Source organism: Odocoileus virginianus, chromosome 17 (genome assembly GCF_023699985.2).
Source record: "Odocoileus virginianus isolate 20LAN1187 ecotype Illinois chromosome 17, Ovbor_1.2, whole genome shotgun sequence".
NCBI lineage: Eukaryota > Metazoa > Chordata > Mammalia > Artiodactyla > Cervidae > Odocoileus > Odocoileus virginianus.
Genome location: NC_069690.1, coordinates 54,958,138 through 54,973,714, shown reverse-complemented (window position 1 = coordinate 54,973,714; position 15,577 = coordinate 54,958,138). Strand labels below are relative to the sequence as shown.

The 15,577-nt window shown below is 51.9% G+C and overlaps 1 protein-coding gene across 10 annotated transcripts; it reads left to right on the top strand.

The window, feature by feature from the left end:
• Positions 1-48: 48 nt before the first annotated feature.
• On the top strand, positions 49-14,574 carry MTNAP1 (mitochondrial nucleoid associated protein 1). Of its 10 annotated transcripts, none has more exons than XR_011492496.1 (7): positions 50-372; positions 836-946; positions 3,043-4,519; positions 7,659-7,751; positions 8,266-8,370; positions 12,106-12,392; positions 14,231-14,574. XR_011492496.1 is itself a non-coding variant. In XM_020906409.2 (6 exons), exons 3-6 carry the CDS (start codon positions 3,070-3,072, stop codon positions 14,261-14,263), a joined length of 1,686 nt encoding a protein of 561 aa, XP_020762068.2. In that variant the 5' UTR covers positions 51-372; positions 836-946; positions 3,043-3,069; the 3' UTR covers positions 14,264-14,574. The 10 variants fall into 10 exon arrangements, 8 of the variants coding, with proteins under 8 accessions (XP_020762065.2, XP_020762067.2, XP_020762064.2 ...); XR_011492495.1 differs by having other exon boundaries at positions 14,226-14,574; XM_020906409.2 differs by lacking the exon at positions 12,106-12,392 and having other exon boundaries at positions 51-372; positions 14,226-14,574.
• The last annotated feature ends 1,003 nt before the right edge of the window (positions 14,575-15,577 follow it).

Genomic DNA, 15,577 nt, shown 5'->3' with positions numbered 1-15,577 from the left:
GGCAGCGCCGACCGGTAGCCCCGCCCACAGGAAGAGGCGGGCTCGGGGGTGGAGAGGAGCGACCAGGAGCCTCTGGGAAAGAGGACCTCGTTAGGGGTGGCCCGGGATTTTGCCTATTTGCAGCCGAGACGGGCCGGCGTAAGAGTCCAGCCATGCTTAAATGAAATTAAACCGTGTTATAATCATATGATACAAGTCTTTTATTTAAATCCCTGTGAAGTCACAGTTTTTTTAAAAAAAAAAGGCGGAGAAGCATCAGGCAGTGGTGTAGACGGCTTGTCCCAGGGCCTAGTCCGGGAGTTGGGCCGCGTTTCGTGGACTGCGCTGAGGGAGCTCGTCGCGGGACTTCCTGGGTTTTTTGTGTCTCGCGAGGTGAGACGCTGCCCGGGCGGAGTTTCCACAGGCGGCGGTGCTGTCTGTGGCCTCTGCTGTGGGCCTGGGCGCGGATGTGGAGGCGAGAGGAGAGTGAGGGGAGGGCTTTCTGAAGCCGAAGGCTCGGCGCCCCGGCGGCTCCGGCGCCCGAGACTGGGGGAGGCCGCGGGGCGGCCGGCCGGCCCCCGGAGCTGCTCGGTGGTCCCACCCACTCCCTGGAAGTCGCCCGAATGCGCTCCTGGAAGAGCAAGGGAGAAGGGGGCCGAAAAGCCCACTGGAAGGCGCGGGAGGGAGGACTCTGAGGTCAGCCCGCTGCCCAGGAGGCTGGTCACACGTCTGCTCTCCGGGACCCCCAAGTAGAAGTGCCTTACTGGTGTCACCCGTTATTTTGGATTTGCCCCAGTAGTTTCTTCCTCTCATCCATTTCATTCACTCGAGTGACTGCCCTAATTGTGTCTTTCAGAGGCTGACCTTAACTTCGAATTCACCCTGCCCACCTGGGTAACGGCGGTCGTGGAGCATGCGGGTACAGGAGAAGCAAGCGCAAAGTTAGCATCCTTCTACAAAAACTCAGGTAAGAAAATAGTTAATGTAGTAGAAAAGGACCTTTGTATTCTAGCGCAAATTAATACCTAGAGCGATGTTATTTATAATCTCAAATTACACCTAATGGTCCATCTCTGGGATTCCTGCCTCCCAGGAAGGGGATTTGGGCATGAAGCTAAAATAACTCTTGTTTAGCTCCAAGGAAACAGCCTGACCTGGCTCACCTGTGAATGACTGCAGGCGCAGGAAATGAACACACCCCCTCGGCAGGGTGATGGGAACCAGGAAGTGTTTGACTTTCCTCCGTCCCCTTTTAGGATTAAAGAGGCCTGAATTGTAATTCAGGCAGCATGGTTCTTTGGTACACAAATCCACCATCTGCTCAGTCTGCTGGCTTTCCAAACAACGTCACTAGTCCTTGTACCAACAGCTCGTCTGGATTTATTGGCCTGTGGTGCGATGAACCAGACGAGCTTGAACTCAGTAACATTAAGGCACCCATGTTGAGATGTTACAGCTGGAGGGTACAGGGAAGATCTCAAGAGGAGTGAGGATGGAGAGCATGGAGGCAGACACCTCTAACAGAGGTCTCAATCCCCTTCTAAAATCGTTAGTCCAGGGCCTGTGGACTGACTTCCGTTGTGTGTCTTTTTGTAAATAAATGGTCCGTATATATGTGTGCTTAGTCCTCTTTGACTCTTTGCAATCCCACGGACTGTGTCCCGCCAGGCTCCTTTGTCCATGGGATTATCCCAACAAGAATCCTGGAGTTGGTTGCCATTTCCTCCTCCAGAGGATCTCCCCAGGGATTGAACTTGCGGCTCCTGCTTTGGCAGGCAAGTTCTTTACCACTGAGCCTCCTGGGAAGCCCAGACGGTCCGCGTTTGTTAAATTGTCTAAGGGGTACTTGCAAAGTAAGAATAATTCCTATAAAGTCTACTGGCAGAAGACAGTTTTATTTTGCCTGACTTCATGTAGGACAAGGTGGGTTGGTTGCTATGATAAATGGGTTGGCCAGGGCCAGGCCCAGTGGTCAGTTGTGAGAATACAGCTGCACATAGGGCCTGTCTTTTCCCTCCCCTCTGGAGCTTAATTGAATAAGAAATGTAAACAAGTAACTTTCATCTGAGCTTTGGAATGAAATACTGCCTTTTCCTGACTGGAGAGTATAACAGAGCCACCAAAGGTATATGGTTTAAGTATTTTTCATTTCTTTGGCAGCAACGTACAGCATGTGGGATCTTAGTTCCCTAACTAGGGATCAAGCCAGCCGCCCCCTGCAGTAGAAGTGCAGTGTTGTAACCATTGGACCACCAAGGAGGTCCCGGTTTAGGGGGGTTTTTTTTTGTTTGTTTTTGTTTTTTAATGTTTTATGTGGCATAAATTTCACAAAAGTGTCAAACAGATTTCCCATTAATCCATTGTCCTACAAACTGAGTAAAAAATTTGGGACCATGTTCCCTCCATTTATGTGTTACGTACGTCAGCTGTGCTTCTGTGTGTCTGTGTGTATGCATGCACGTTACTAATGTGTTAAACATTCGTAGCATTCTCATTTTTCATGCTTAGGTAATGGAGGTTACCTAAAGTTCTAATACTTTCTTGCACCCCAGTGGATTTTCTATACATACAGCTATGGTCTTTTATTCTTTAACTTTCTTCCCTTGAAAGATGTGTTTTATAAACAGTTTCTTTACACTCATGTGTTATCCAGTTGCCTTGCTACAAAGTTAAATAGCAAATATTTCATTCTGGCTGACATTTTGGACACCTTTTCCTTCCACTAACTATTAATTCACTAGATTTAAGTCCTTTTGCCTGGCTCGCCTCCTAGTTAGGGATGTAGAAGAACCTCTTTGGTCGTTTTTTGTAATGATTGATTCCTAGAAGATGTTAAAAAATTTGAAATACCAAGCAGAAATGGAGTCAGGAACATTGACCTTAAAATCCAACTCTGTCTGTTTTGTTGTACCTATAGAAGAAAAAGAATGAATCAAAATAAATGTTTTAAGATGTCCTTCAGCCTGGCTTATTTCAAATGAATTTAAAAGGTATGACACCTAACTAAGGCATGAGTATTTACAGACTGTATGCTTCCTATCTCCTTGTGTTTGTCTTTTTCAGGAATAGGAGAGTGCTGTTCCATCCAGGATGGAACTGTGTCCTTACTGTAAGAAGCCATTTAAACGATTGAAGTCCCACTTGCCGCACTGTAAGATGCTAGGAGCAACTATGCCTGCTGATCAAGAAATTCATCCGTGTGAGCCGGCTACACACCCACGTGTTAAAAAAATCAAAGCGCCAATCAGAGACCCAGTTAAAGCAAAAGAGAAAGAGTTAGGGACAAACAGTAAGAAAAGAAATCCGGAACTGAAAGGAAACAATTCAGAACGGACAGTCAAGTCCTCTTCAGCACTAGATGTTGGTTTGGAAAAAGCAAGTCATAAAAAGGCTGATGAAGACGTCAAGAGTCAAGTTAAGTCCTCCCTCAGAATGTTAAAGGCTACTAAACCAAAGCTTCCTTTCCAGGGAGAAACTGCAGCTCAGTTTTCTGCGTCAGAAAACACCAGTTCTACAAAAGAACTTGCCAAAGCTTTGCCTCAGTCAGGAGAAAGTAGAGATAACCCTTCAGAAATTGAAGCACCTTTGCCTCCTGTCCCAGTGGCACCTTCTCGGTCAAATCACGATAGGAAATATTCTTTAGCCTTCCTTAATGATGCACAAGCCACTTCAGCTGATCTAAGGCTGGACAGAGTGGACGCCTCAAGACAGAACCTTCTCGTAAAATTGTTGGATACACCTCTTGGTGATGGCCATAGTTCTCCCATGAATTGCAGTCACAGGGTTCAAAGAGGAAATATGTCATCGTCAGGCAGAGAAAGAGAGTCCAAGGCCAAGGATCACCTCTTAGGAGCCTCTACTGACAGAGACTTCAGGACTCTGGCAAAGAACACAGAGTCACAGATTGCTACTTTTAAACTTAACCCCTTAGGTGAAAGCCAGGGCGGGGAGAACCAGGGAAAAGCACTCCACCTTGAAGCAGAGACACATGGGAGCCAAGGAGGTGTGGAGAAAAGTGTATCTATGACAGGAAGGCAGGATTGGGCTTCCCTGAGCCATGATTCAGTCACGGAGAAGAAACCTCGAGACAGAGGTCTCGGCTTACACTTGCTCCCGCTAACGGGCACAACTTGCCCTGAGCACCTCCCTCTAGCACAGTCATGTAACCAGAATTCCACCTCTCTGGCTGTAAAATTTCTCCAGGAAGAGAAAGCAGAAGCCAGCAGCCGGAATCGAGTCCCTGCTGTGAAGGCGTTGATGGGGGGTGAGGAGTGGGCTTCTCTGACAGCTAAGTTGGGCTCTCGGCCCCCAGCATCGCGCCCCCAGGGGCTGCAGTCCGCATGTTCAGCCCAGCACCATGCTTCCAGAAGCCCCTTGCCCGGTCAGAGCCTGTCAAGTGCCCTGGGGCTGGAGTGGTTTCCAGAGCTCTATTCTGGTTATCTCGGCCTTGGGGTGCTGCCAGAGAGGCCCCAGCATTGGAGCATTCTTGCCCAGAAGCCCCTCCTTGTCATCAGTCCCCAGGGCAAGAGACTCTCCCAAGGTAAGCATGCTCAGGTTTAAGTTGGTCCAGGCGGCTCTGTGCCTTCTGAGTTAATGAGGTTCAGAACGCTAACATCCTCTTCCTCGTACCTACGCATTCCAGGGCGCTGCACTTGTCACTGTTCTCAGAACATGACTTCCTGCTCCCAGTGGTCAGTTTTAAGGGTGATTCTTCATTTTCCCCTCCCCTCCACCAAGAGTTGAAGGCAGGACAACAGGCTGGCCCCAGAGGAGACCCTGGTGACCCCTCAGTTAAAGTCAAGATTTAATTCGTCATTTGCTCAAGGACTTCAAGGCCACGGACTCTGCAGGGATTAAAAAGGGGGTGTGGCTTCTCAGAAAGCTTCATAACCTCACCCAGCAGTGGCTGCCCCTGATAGCCGAAGGCTGAAGTTGCAGGCAGCATTGCAGAAGAGTTGGGCCATACAGACTGGGTGAGGCGAGACCTTGGACGAGCCTTCCTCCTCCTCTCTCAGAGGCTGCTCGTCCCTTTGGCACTTAAAGGCAGGGCCAGTGGGGTAACAAGTTACTGGGGTAACTATGTGCTGGGGTACCTGCACGTTTGCCTCAGTTACCTTAAGTGATCTTATGCCAGTCCTGGGAGATGGCTGTTATCCCCTTTTACAGACGAGGAAACTGAGTTTCAGAGCGGGTGAGTAACTTGCCCAGGGTTCAGTTAGCCTCAGAGCTCACTTGGTGGGTCTCTGCCAGGCATTTCCAGGAAGCATTTCTCCTGCTGGACTCTGGGCTCCAGGCTGTGGTCACTTACTGTTTCCTCCAGGGGGAAGCGCCAGTGCACAGCTAGCCCTCCCATGTCAGGTACCCAAGCAGACTGAGGTGAGGTGATGGCCCCGACTGAAAGGCTCCCAGGGCCTTCATCCTGATGAAGCAGGGTAGAGTGAGACGCTCTTTGTGGCGGAAGAACAGCGGCTGGGTTTGGAGACCTGGGTGTGGAGGTCCGAGGGTGCCCCCGAGCTGGGCTTCGGTAAATCAGGAGTGAGGGAGTGAGGGAGATGAGCCTGTGGGATTCGCCGGCATGAGGAGCCGTCTTTGGAACTTCGGGGATGCTCATTGATGTAGCTACCAGGAGGAGTTGTTTTCTGGCCTGAGAGAAAGTGGATTTCAAAAGTTCAAGATTTCAATCTCGGGAGACTCAACAAGGTCCAGGGTCTGAGAGCCCTCAGCAGTCCACCAGCCACCTTGAGAGCGCTGGGCTGGGGGCGCCGGCTGGGCCTTTGGCAGAATTCCGGTGCTTTGGCTTCGGGGCAGGAAGTTTGAGAGATCTCAGTTCCCAAATCTGGACAGGTTTCACATGGTCATTTTTTACATGATTCCTAGCCGTCATGCCCAGAGACTGATTCTGAAGTAAAGCCTCAGAACCTATTTCCAAGCATTTTCTCTGTGTCTCTGAAGATGAGCCATGTCTGAGAACAGCTTCTGGATGTTGGTGCTGATGCAGGCCCCTGGCACCCAGCAGTGGACTGTTCCCACACTGGCAGGGAGAAGGTAGTTTAGGGGGAAAAAGCCAAAACACAGTTTGTGTAACTACAAAAAGCAAAACTTGGCTGATGAGACCAGAAGGTCAAATAGGAAGACCTTGTAGGGTCCTGGGTTTTCAAAGGCCAAGAAACAGCTAAATAAAGGCTTTTTTCTAACCTGCAAACGGGACTGCCATCAGTAGGGTGTCCACGTAAGGGGTTTGAGAAGGGGCGCCTGTGGGGAACAGGCGGGGAGCAGTGGGGATCAGAACTGGAGCAGAAGCCTGACGGGCCGGGGCTGGGTCCCCTTGTTGACTGGAGGAGCCCATTAAAGGGGGTGTTTAAGGAAAGCACATGTGAGTAACCAATATCCTGAGACATGAGAGGTGAGTCAAACCATGCCTCTGGGATTATAGCCAGGCCAGAGGGATGATTGGAACAGTTAAGTCATAGATGGCGGTTGCGGGTTTTTGACGTCTGTGTCAACGGGAGCCTTGTCCCTGGATTTGAAGAGCGGACGTCGGTGCTAGCAGGTGCAGAGCAGTGTCTGAGGGATAGGAGGCGGAGGTCGGCCGTGCGTAAGGCTCATGCCGCCCAAGGCTCATGACCATTCCTCAGGGATGGGGGGCAGAACCCAGAGCATCGGGGTGGTAGGCAGGGAGTCATGGAAAAAAGCCCCAACAGCACCTGTGTGGGCTTGGGCCTGGCTGCTCCCAGCCGCAGGCTGCTTACATATCCCAGCTGCAGGCCTGAGGTGATGTCATCCGCGTTATGTGCCTGGACCCGGAACGAAGCGAGCGGGCTCCGCTGGCTGGAGAAAACCCTGGGAGCCGCTGGGGTCCTGACACTCCAGGGAGAGAGGTGGGGCCATTGCAGCTTTCTTGGAGCTGTGTCATTTTTCTGAGCTGGATGAGTTTTGTCATGCTTTGTTTTCTAAAGAATCTTCACCTTGCAAGAGAAATAGCTTTTGTGTGGTTTCTGGGAAGCCAGCATGGTTCTTGTCATTTTTAATAAATGGGTGATCATTTGCATAGTATTTTTACATCTGCAGCAACTTCACCACACCTGCCAAACCAGTTGTAAATATTTGTTTTAATTTACACTTTATCCTGATGAACCAAACCAAGACCAGAGAACCAGCAATAGTAGAGATTCCCTGCCTATCATTAAAAATGGAAAGCCACAAGAGCAGGGGAAATGTAAGTACATAGCAGAAACCTGCCTTCCTGGTTCTGCTTTAGTTATTCTCATATGGAACATAAATAAGAAGCGTGTGCTGGTCAGCAGTGGTGATGGGCTGATAGAGTAGACCTGTTAGCTGTCGGCCCTAGTAACAAGTAATCACCATGACAGTAGCAGGCCGTGCTCTTGGCTGAGAAGGTGTTTAGCAGACGAGATCATCTGGGTGCTGTATTCATCGGATGAGAGATGATCCAGGTCCCGATCCCTCGGGCCCCTTAGTCTGTCGAAGAACCTTTTCTTGACGCCGACTAGGTGGTTTGGCCGCCAATGCTCACATGTTCGCAGCCCAGGGCAGACTGTCACCCACTACTGAGCATGTACTTCTCCCGCAGCCTCGCCCTGGGGACCTCGGGCACTGAGCGCTGGGGAAGAGGACGGATTTAGATGAGCTGTCACAGTGACTTCTGTTTGGAACCCTAGTTCCTTGGTTGGAAAGAAGCTCGACGGCAGTAAGGAGCTTGGAAGCCCCGGCCGGCTCCTCTCTCACGAGGCTCCTAGGAGCTTTCCACTCAGGTGAGGCCCGAGTCGTGCCTGCAAGGCTCTCTTGGTGGTTCCAGACTTTCTCTTCCTTCAGCCATGGCTGTCACAGCCCGGCTCAAGAATGAGAAAAGGATGGCCTTGCGAGCTTCCCATCTTCCTCCTCGCCTTTCTTCATCCTGGAGTCTGACGCAATTAAAGCACTGCTTTATCAAACAGGTTTCACTTTTTTCAGTACCTGCCCACCTCTTGGGGACACTCACGGTCCCCAAGCAAGGAAGGCTCAGCTGCAAGACCACTTGTATTCATCTCCTCCCCGTGAAACTTAACCAGATTCCCCAAAACAAGAGTGACTAATTGAAATTGATTAAAATGAAGGTCTTCTGGGTTTTGCCTTTTCATTTGTTTAAAACACATCTATATAGTACAGTAGTATGTAAACTCCTCGCCTAGCGACTCCTATGCCTGAGCTGACCGGGTGCCTTGAGTCCCTTGCGGGCAAGGGCCTGGTGCCTGCCCTCTCACGTGAACCCTGCTTCTCTGCCAACAGGCTGGATCCGGTGCCGCACCACGGTGAGGAGCGGAGTTGGTGGCCTCACCTTGCTCTTCGCCGGCTGCTTCGTGCTCGGCTGCAGCTGGAGCTTCAAGCATCTGAGTAAGCCTCACTCTGTCCTCAATAGCAGGGCACAGCCCATGACATGCACCTCTGAGGGATTTTCTGAACTGCTTTTTTATTTTTCAGTTTTGCATTGTCTGACACGCCCTAATGAACAAGCTATTGCCCAAGGCCCTCAGGTTTTTTTTTTTATTGGAGGTTTTGGTTCTAATGGCCTTGATAAGATTTGACTAGAGTTTACATAACTGCTGTCATGCTCCATTGAAGATGGTCCCTGGAGATTGGGTGCGTTTGTGTTTTCTACTTAAAGCTGTTTGCCTGTTGGAGGATCAGGGCTCTTCTCTTTGATGACTTTCTGATTCCTCAGAACTTCTTTTTAGGATAGAAACCAAATAGCTTTATACCCTAAGAGATGAGAAACAAACTGTCACTTGCCAGTGTGTCTAAGGCTGAGAGCTGTTTTATTTAATCTACTTTTAACATTAAAAAGAAAAACCACCTTTTTCTAGTCATGCATTTCAACTTGCTCCAAATTTTACCAGAAGGAAAGTGCCTAGATTTCACTGCTCTTTTAATTCCAGATAACGTTTGCTCATTTTTAAAAAGTATTATTGTATTAAAGAAATCAAAAAAGTCCCAGTATTCTTCCACAACAGACAAAATCCAAATGCTTTCAGATGAAAACTTTCAGTGCAAAAGTGTAAGGTCATTATTAACACTAGAGGCCAGTAGAACTCACAAGCTTCAGGAATGTCGGGTCTGACTGTAGCTGGGCTTGGCGACTAATGCAGTGCCAAGACTCAGGGCATGAGTCACGACGTGGATCGCGTCTGTGGTAGGCACTCACATCCCGACTGGCCAGCCATGACTGCCCACCCTCGTCTCACATGCGTGGCCATCCGTGAGAAAGGAGTTCCTTTTTGATCACGGTGCCTAAAATCCCAGGTCGTTTCTTTCACAGGGAAAAAGCCTCCCCTGAAAAAGAGACTGTTCAGGTGATGCTGGAGTTTCTGCTTCACATCTTTAAATTGAGAGCGAGGAAAGTGAGGCGGAAACTTACCCCTGTACCTAAGACTTTATTTCTAAATTTATAAAACAAATACAAGGGGATGATCTTGAGGGGCAAGAGGTAGAAGCCGTCAGGGAACAGCATCGTAGACCCTTATGTTTGTCTCTGTTTATCCCAAGAGCTGCAGCGCTGGCGTAAGCAGCGCTGACCCAGACGCCACGTGGGGAAGCTGGCGCTCCGAGTCGAGGACGGTGGAGACACTGCAGAGCGCGCTTAAAGAGCGGAAAGCTGTCCCGGGGGCAGGGAGAGGGAGCGGAAGAATAAAATTACTGGAATCTAACCATTCCGGGGGGAGCCAGGTGTTTTTGTTTTTGTTTTTTCTAATGTGGACAGCTCTGGTTCTCTGGATATTTCTTTTGGCTTGTTCTCAAAAGTGACGGAAAGTTTTGGAGAAAAACTTGAGGTTGTTTAATCATAAAGGCGGATGTTATTCAAGGAGACAGGGAGATGACAGGAGTTCATCATTAAACATTTTAAATAGCTGTTTCCTAATTCCTGGTAAAGATAATCTCAATTCTAAATCATTTCTCCCCAAAACTGTTGTCTGTATCTTGGCATTGTGCTGTGCATTTCTGCTGGATACTGGTTCAGAAGAGCATCTGAAGTGGCTTGAAGTCGGCTCACATCAGACCCTTCCCCCTTGGGGGTGGGTGGGCTCCTCTGGGTCCTTGACCAGCTCTCGGCAGCTGTGAGGAACCAGCAGAGAGTGGGTTCAGAGTTGCAGGTGAGCCTCTGAAAAATCCTTGGCAGGTGGTTTTTTTTTTTTTAAGCTGATTAAAACAGCACATTACACAGAATGTTAAATCACCTTTTCTGCATCTGCAGTGAGTGTAGCAGTGGGCAAGTGGTTTCTGCTTCTCATGTCTTCCTGGAAGCGTTTCAGAATCCCACCCTTACACCCCCCGGGAAGCTGAATGAAATGTTCGCACATTCCTCCCACTGTGTTAGGGCTGTGCAAGGAGGGTGGGCTTCGGGGTTGCTTCCCTGGTCAGAGTACTCGGTGTCGTTCCCGTTCTACGACTTCTGCTTTGGACCCCAGATGATAACTTGGATATACTGATGAAGGCTTCATGGAAATCTAATGTAGATCACACAAATGGATAAGGTTTTCCAATCCTTTTCCAGTATCAAGGGTTGATTATGTCTCAGATACAGATGTGCTGCTATTGATGGACCAGTGAGTCTCTGTATTTGCTTTGCTTGTGATCCTCAGGCCAGAACACGCGTTCAGACCCTTTTGCCCCCACTCCTCCAGAACTGCAAGGAAGCAGGCGTGCTGTCGTAAAGCCAGCTCTTAACGCATTTGCACCTCTCTTCCCAGAAGTCGATGCTGGCTTTATCTCCCTTTTCTGTTCTTCAGTCCCCTGCCTCCCCGCCCTCTCTTAACTGTCCCCAGTGGGAGTAATTTAATTCTGCATCAGATTTTCCTGGTTAGGAAGAAGGTGTACTGGAATTCTCCACGAGGAAGAATTCACAGTTGAGGAAGAGTATGGTAGAGGTAGAAGTAAAATAGAGGTAGGTAGTTTAGTTTAGTGTGACTGAGAATGTTACTGGAAGCCGCTTTGGGAAGGGCTCTGTGGCCTTTGTAAACGCCCCAGAAGAGACGCGCGGCGGGGAGGCCCTCCGGCAGCCCCCCTCTGCCTCACTCTGGGTCAGAGCCGCTCGGTGCAGAGGTGGGTGGGAACAGCCTCTGCGAGGGTCCTCTCCTGCCCCAGCAGGGTCAGCAGACCACGAGAGCCCACAGGCCTGAGCCGGGGTGGGCCTGTCCGCACGTGAGGTCTCGGGGACCCAGCCTGGGTTGTTGGTCAGGTGCTGGCTGCGGCTGCAGCGGCAGAGCTGAACGCGGCTCCGCTCTGGCCCTCCACGGAAAGCCTGCTGACCCCCGCCCTGGGCCAGCAGGACGCCTCGGGCTCCTGCGTCGGGGGATGAAGACGACCGGGGGTCCGCGCTAAAGCGTTTGGGGCTGGGACACGTTTCAGGAGGAGCCTTTCTGGACTTGGTACCTGTCGAGATCATTTTTGTCACTACTGTGAAGAAACCAGCATGTTGGTGGGAACTTCCCAGGGTGAGCAGCAGCACTTAGATTTCTGCTTCCAGAGCGGCTGCATGAATTCCCCAAGGAAACGCAGCCTGAGAATCCGCCTCCCCTCCCCGCTGCAGCTGAGGTCACAGTGACACCCAGGCTCCGCCGTCCTACACTCCAAGGCAGGTCCCGTCCCCCACCCGTGTTCCACAGCACCTGACCGCCCTGCTCTTAACTCGCGTGGCTGGGGAAACCGGGGGGGGGGGGGGGGGGGGGGTATCCCTGTTGCCCACTTGAGATTAATCCTGCCTTTACTGCAGAGAGAGTGTTTTTCTATATATGTAAAAATTGTCAGCTATTGCGAATAAAATCAGTTTGTTGTAAGTGGAGTGCTTTATATTCTGGGAAGCCCTATCTGCTGTCATCATTTTTATCACGCCTTCCTTTCCTGGTTTACCTGGTAACCTGATAACTTCCTTACCTTTACTTGGTAACCCTAAGTTACTTTTAATACCTGCTTCTCCCCCGACACAGTATTGCCCCTACATATTACTACTGCCACTCTCCATAACAAAAATATGCCTCTGCTCTGGTCACGTGCCTCTGCTGGGACACTCACCTGTGAGATGAGTAGCACCTCCGTCCTTGGACAAGTGATCTAACTGGAGCCTCCTTGTTCCAGGCCGCAAAACGGGGACAGTTATACCTACTCTGCAGAGATTTGGTGAGCCGAGAAGTCTCAGCATAGTAGGAATGAAGGAACACCACGTGTGCTGACACCTCTGTGGCCTCGTCCTGCGTCCAGTCCTGAACTGGGATCCAGCAAGAGGCCCCACCACCTTCCAGCCAAACTGCAGCTACCACCCGGGCACTTGCTTCCATCAGCCAAGCCCCCTGCCGGCTGGCCACGCCCACCCAGTGAGGCCGAATTGGCCGTCACACTCCCCCAGAAAGAGGCTGCAGGCTGAGGTTAGTGATCTGGCTCTGCGCCACGTGTCACATGCCAGCCCAGGGAGGAGCTGTCTCCTGGGCCAGCGTCCTCTTGGACGGCCTCGCCCCTCGCCCTCTCCCCTCCCACCAAGCCGGACGAGGCAGCTGCCTGTGTCTGCAAGACCAGGGGGCCTGGTCCTTCCACACCGTCCCTCCTCTGTTCCTCCAGTGGGCCCGGCCTGGCATCCCCAGGCCTCGCCCCGTGGGTTAGGCTGCCCTGGGGGCTGACTTAGACATGGCATAGATCACAGGGTGCTCGCTGCCCCACGTCACTTCCTCACCTCCTGGGGCAAGCCTCGTTGGTACCATCTGCCTCCACTCCCTACCCTGTGATCCCTCACGTAAGATAAGCACAGAATCGAATCCTGAATTTAAGGAAGCTGTCCAGGGAAGCAGCTGTCGTGCAAAAGAACTTGATGTAATCGCCAGTTTACAGCAGCAGCTCCGGCTGCGTGCCCCAGAAGTGCCGTGTGTGTGTGTGTGTGCGCGCGCGTGCTGTACCTTCAAGCTGGCTGTGTAGGCACTGCACTCCCCCGCTGCGTACCCCAGAAGTGCTGCCGGAGTGGGCTGTGTGTGTGTGTGTGTGTGTGTGTGCCGCAGTGGTGTGTGTGTGTGTGCCAGAGTGGTGTGTGTGTGTGTGTGCCGCAGTGGTGTGTGTGTGTGTGTGTGTGTGTCTGCCGCAGTGGTGTGTGTGTGTGTGTGTCTCTGTGTGTGTGTGCCGCAGTGGTGTGTGTGTGTGTGTGTGTGTCTCTGTGTGTGTGTGTGCCGCAGTGGTGTGTGTGTGTGTGTGTGTCTCTGTGTGTGTGTGTGCCGCAGTGGTGTGTGTGTGTGTGTGTGTGCCGCAGTGGTGTGTGTGTGTGTGTGTGTCTGTGTGTGTGCCGCAGTGGTGTGTGTGTGTGCCGTAGTGGTGTGTGTGCCTGTGTGTGTGTGTGTGTGTGTGTGTGTGTGCCGCAGTGGTGTGTGTGTCTGTGTGTGTGTGTGTGTGTGTGTGTGCGCGCGCGCGGTGTATGTGGGTCTGTGTGTGTGTGTGTGTGTGTGTGTGTGTGTGTCTGTGTGTGTGCCGCAGTGGCATGTGTGTGTGCCGTAGTGGTGTGTGTGTCTGTGTGTGTGTGTGTGCCGCAGTGGTGTGTGTGTGTGTGTGTCTGTGCGTGTGTGTCTGTGTGTGCCGCAGTGGTGTGTGTGTCTGTGTGTGTGTGTGTGTGTGCGCACGCGCTGTACCTTCAAGCTGGCTGTGTAGGCGCTGCGCTCCCCGCCCCCGCCGCCTTCGGCGAGCCCCCGCTCCTGCCGGGTTTCCAGCAGCTCGTTCACTTACAGGAGAGGAAGCGGGAAGCAGGCTGCCTCGGCCTCTTCTGTGCTGGTTACGGGGCAGCGGGCTCGCTTAGGACGGGGCCCAGCATGGCCTTCTGGAGTCTTCACTACAGAAGGTCCTCCAGTTCCCCAGACCAACGTGTGTTTTTTTTTTTTTAATGACTCCTACCAGTTGACTGACTGACTGGCGTCACAGCTCATTTTTCAACACTAAAAGAGAAAAAGTTAAGCATGTGACTTTTTGTAAATTCACATCCCAAGAGAAAAAAATGCTGAATTGTCTAGGGCTCCATAGGAGATCCTTAGCTGGCTTACTGAAGAGCCTGGCTTCTACTCTTAAATGAAGTTCCTTGTCTGGCCCGAGAAAGGCCTCGAGATCCAGGCCCAGCATCGCTAACCCAGAGCACAGGGCTGGACGCGCAAAGAGGCGGACAGGCATCACGTGAGGAGGGCGAGCCCTCTGCCTCCCCCACCTCTCATCCCGGTGCTCCTGTTGTCTTGCAGAACAGAACGCAGAGGAGGATTCAGAGTCTGTCTCGTGAAGCTGTAAAACATGATGGGTTTCTTCCTGATGAGCCAGAGAGAGCAACCAAGAAAGGCAAGGTGTGGGCTTCCCTGGCGGTCCAGGGGTTGAGAATCCGCCTGCCAATGCAGGGACACGGGTCCAACCCCGGATCGAGGAAGACCCCCAGGCTGCGGGGCCACTGGGCCTGTGTGCGAAACTGCTGAGCCCCCGGGCCTAGAGCCTGTGCTCCACACCCAGAGGAGCCCCGCAACCAGAGAGGAGCCCCCGCTCGCAGCAGCTGTAGACCCAGCACAGCCAAAAATAAAATGAATTCTTTAAAAAATGCAAGATGTGTGATACTCCTTTCCTTATCAAGCGGCCCCCTTCCCCACCCCCACCCCCCCACATCTTAAGACCATTATGTATAAATAACTCAGGGGATCATTAGGCAGTAAAACAGGGCCTGAAAGATGTTTAACTTGTTAGCCTTTTAAAGAAACTGTCTGGCAGGGGAAGCAAATAAAGGTTGAGACCTTACAACTGAAACATTTGGTTTACCAGCCAAATTGCCCCATTCTCTCTTAATTCACCAAAACCTGAGTCTGGCTTCTTAACCTGCTGCTAATCACCCCTCCCCTGGTCCTCAGCCCGGCAATGGCCCAGCTCCGTCATCACTCACCCTGTAGCACAGGCCCCTCTCCAGCGCCTGAGCCCCAGGCAGCGGGCAACCCCCGGCTCGTGGGGCCTCATCTGAGGATGAGGGGGCAGACACTCTTGTCAGGGAGGGGGGCTTGCGAGGTTCCCAGGCAGGAGGAAGTGCGGGACCCAGGGGCTGCTTGACAAGCTACAGATAAAGTGAAGCCAGGAGGAAACACTGCAGACACGCCCGTGTACAGACAAGGGGGAGGGCAGAGGGCCTGGCCAGGCGTTCAGGCTGAAGCCAGACTCTGAACGGCCTCGTTTTACAGCTTAATTGCCGAAAGCATCCCTTTGGATGGAAGTTAGAAATGGGCTCCATGAATTCCCCAGTGCAGACCATCACGTCCGCCCTGCCATCAGCCGTCCCACCGCGGACCAGCAGGGGTCGCCCTCCTCCCCTGCCGGCCCCACCCCAGCCTGGCGCTTGGGAGGGAAGCCTCTTGCTCAGTCGTGTCTGACTCTCCGGGACCCCATGGACTATGGCCCGCCAGGCTCCTCCGTCCATGGGATCTCCCAGGCAAGACTACTGCAGTGGGTTGCTATTTCCTTCTCCAAGGGATCTTCCTGACCCAGGGATCGAACCCACGTCTCCTGCACTGGCAGGCAGATTATTTAGCACTGAGCCACAAAGGGCAGCACTGGATACAGAACC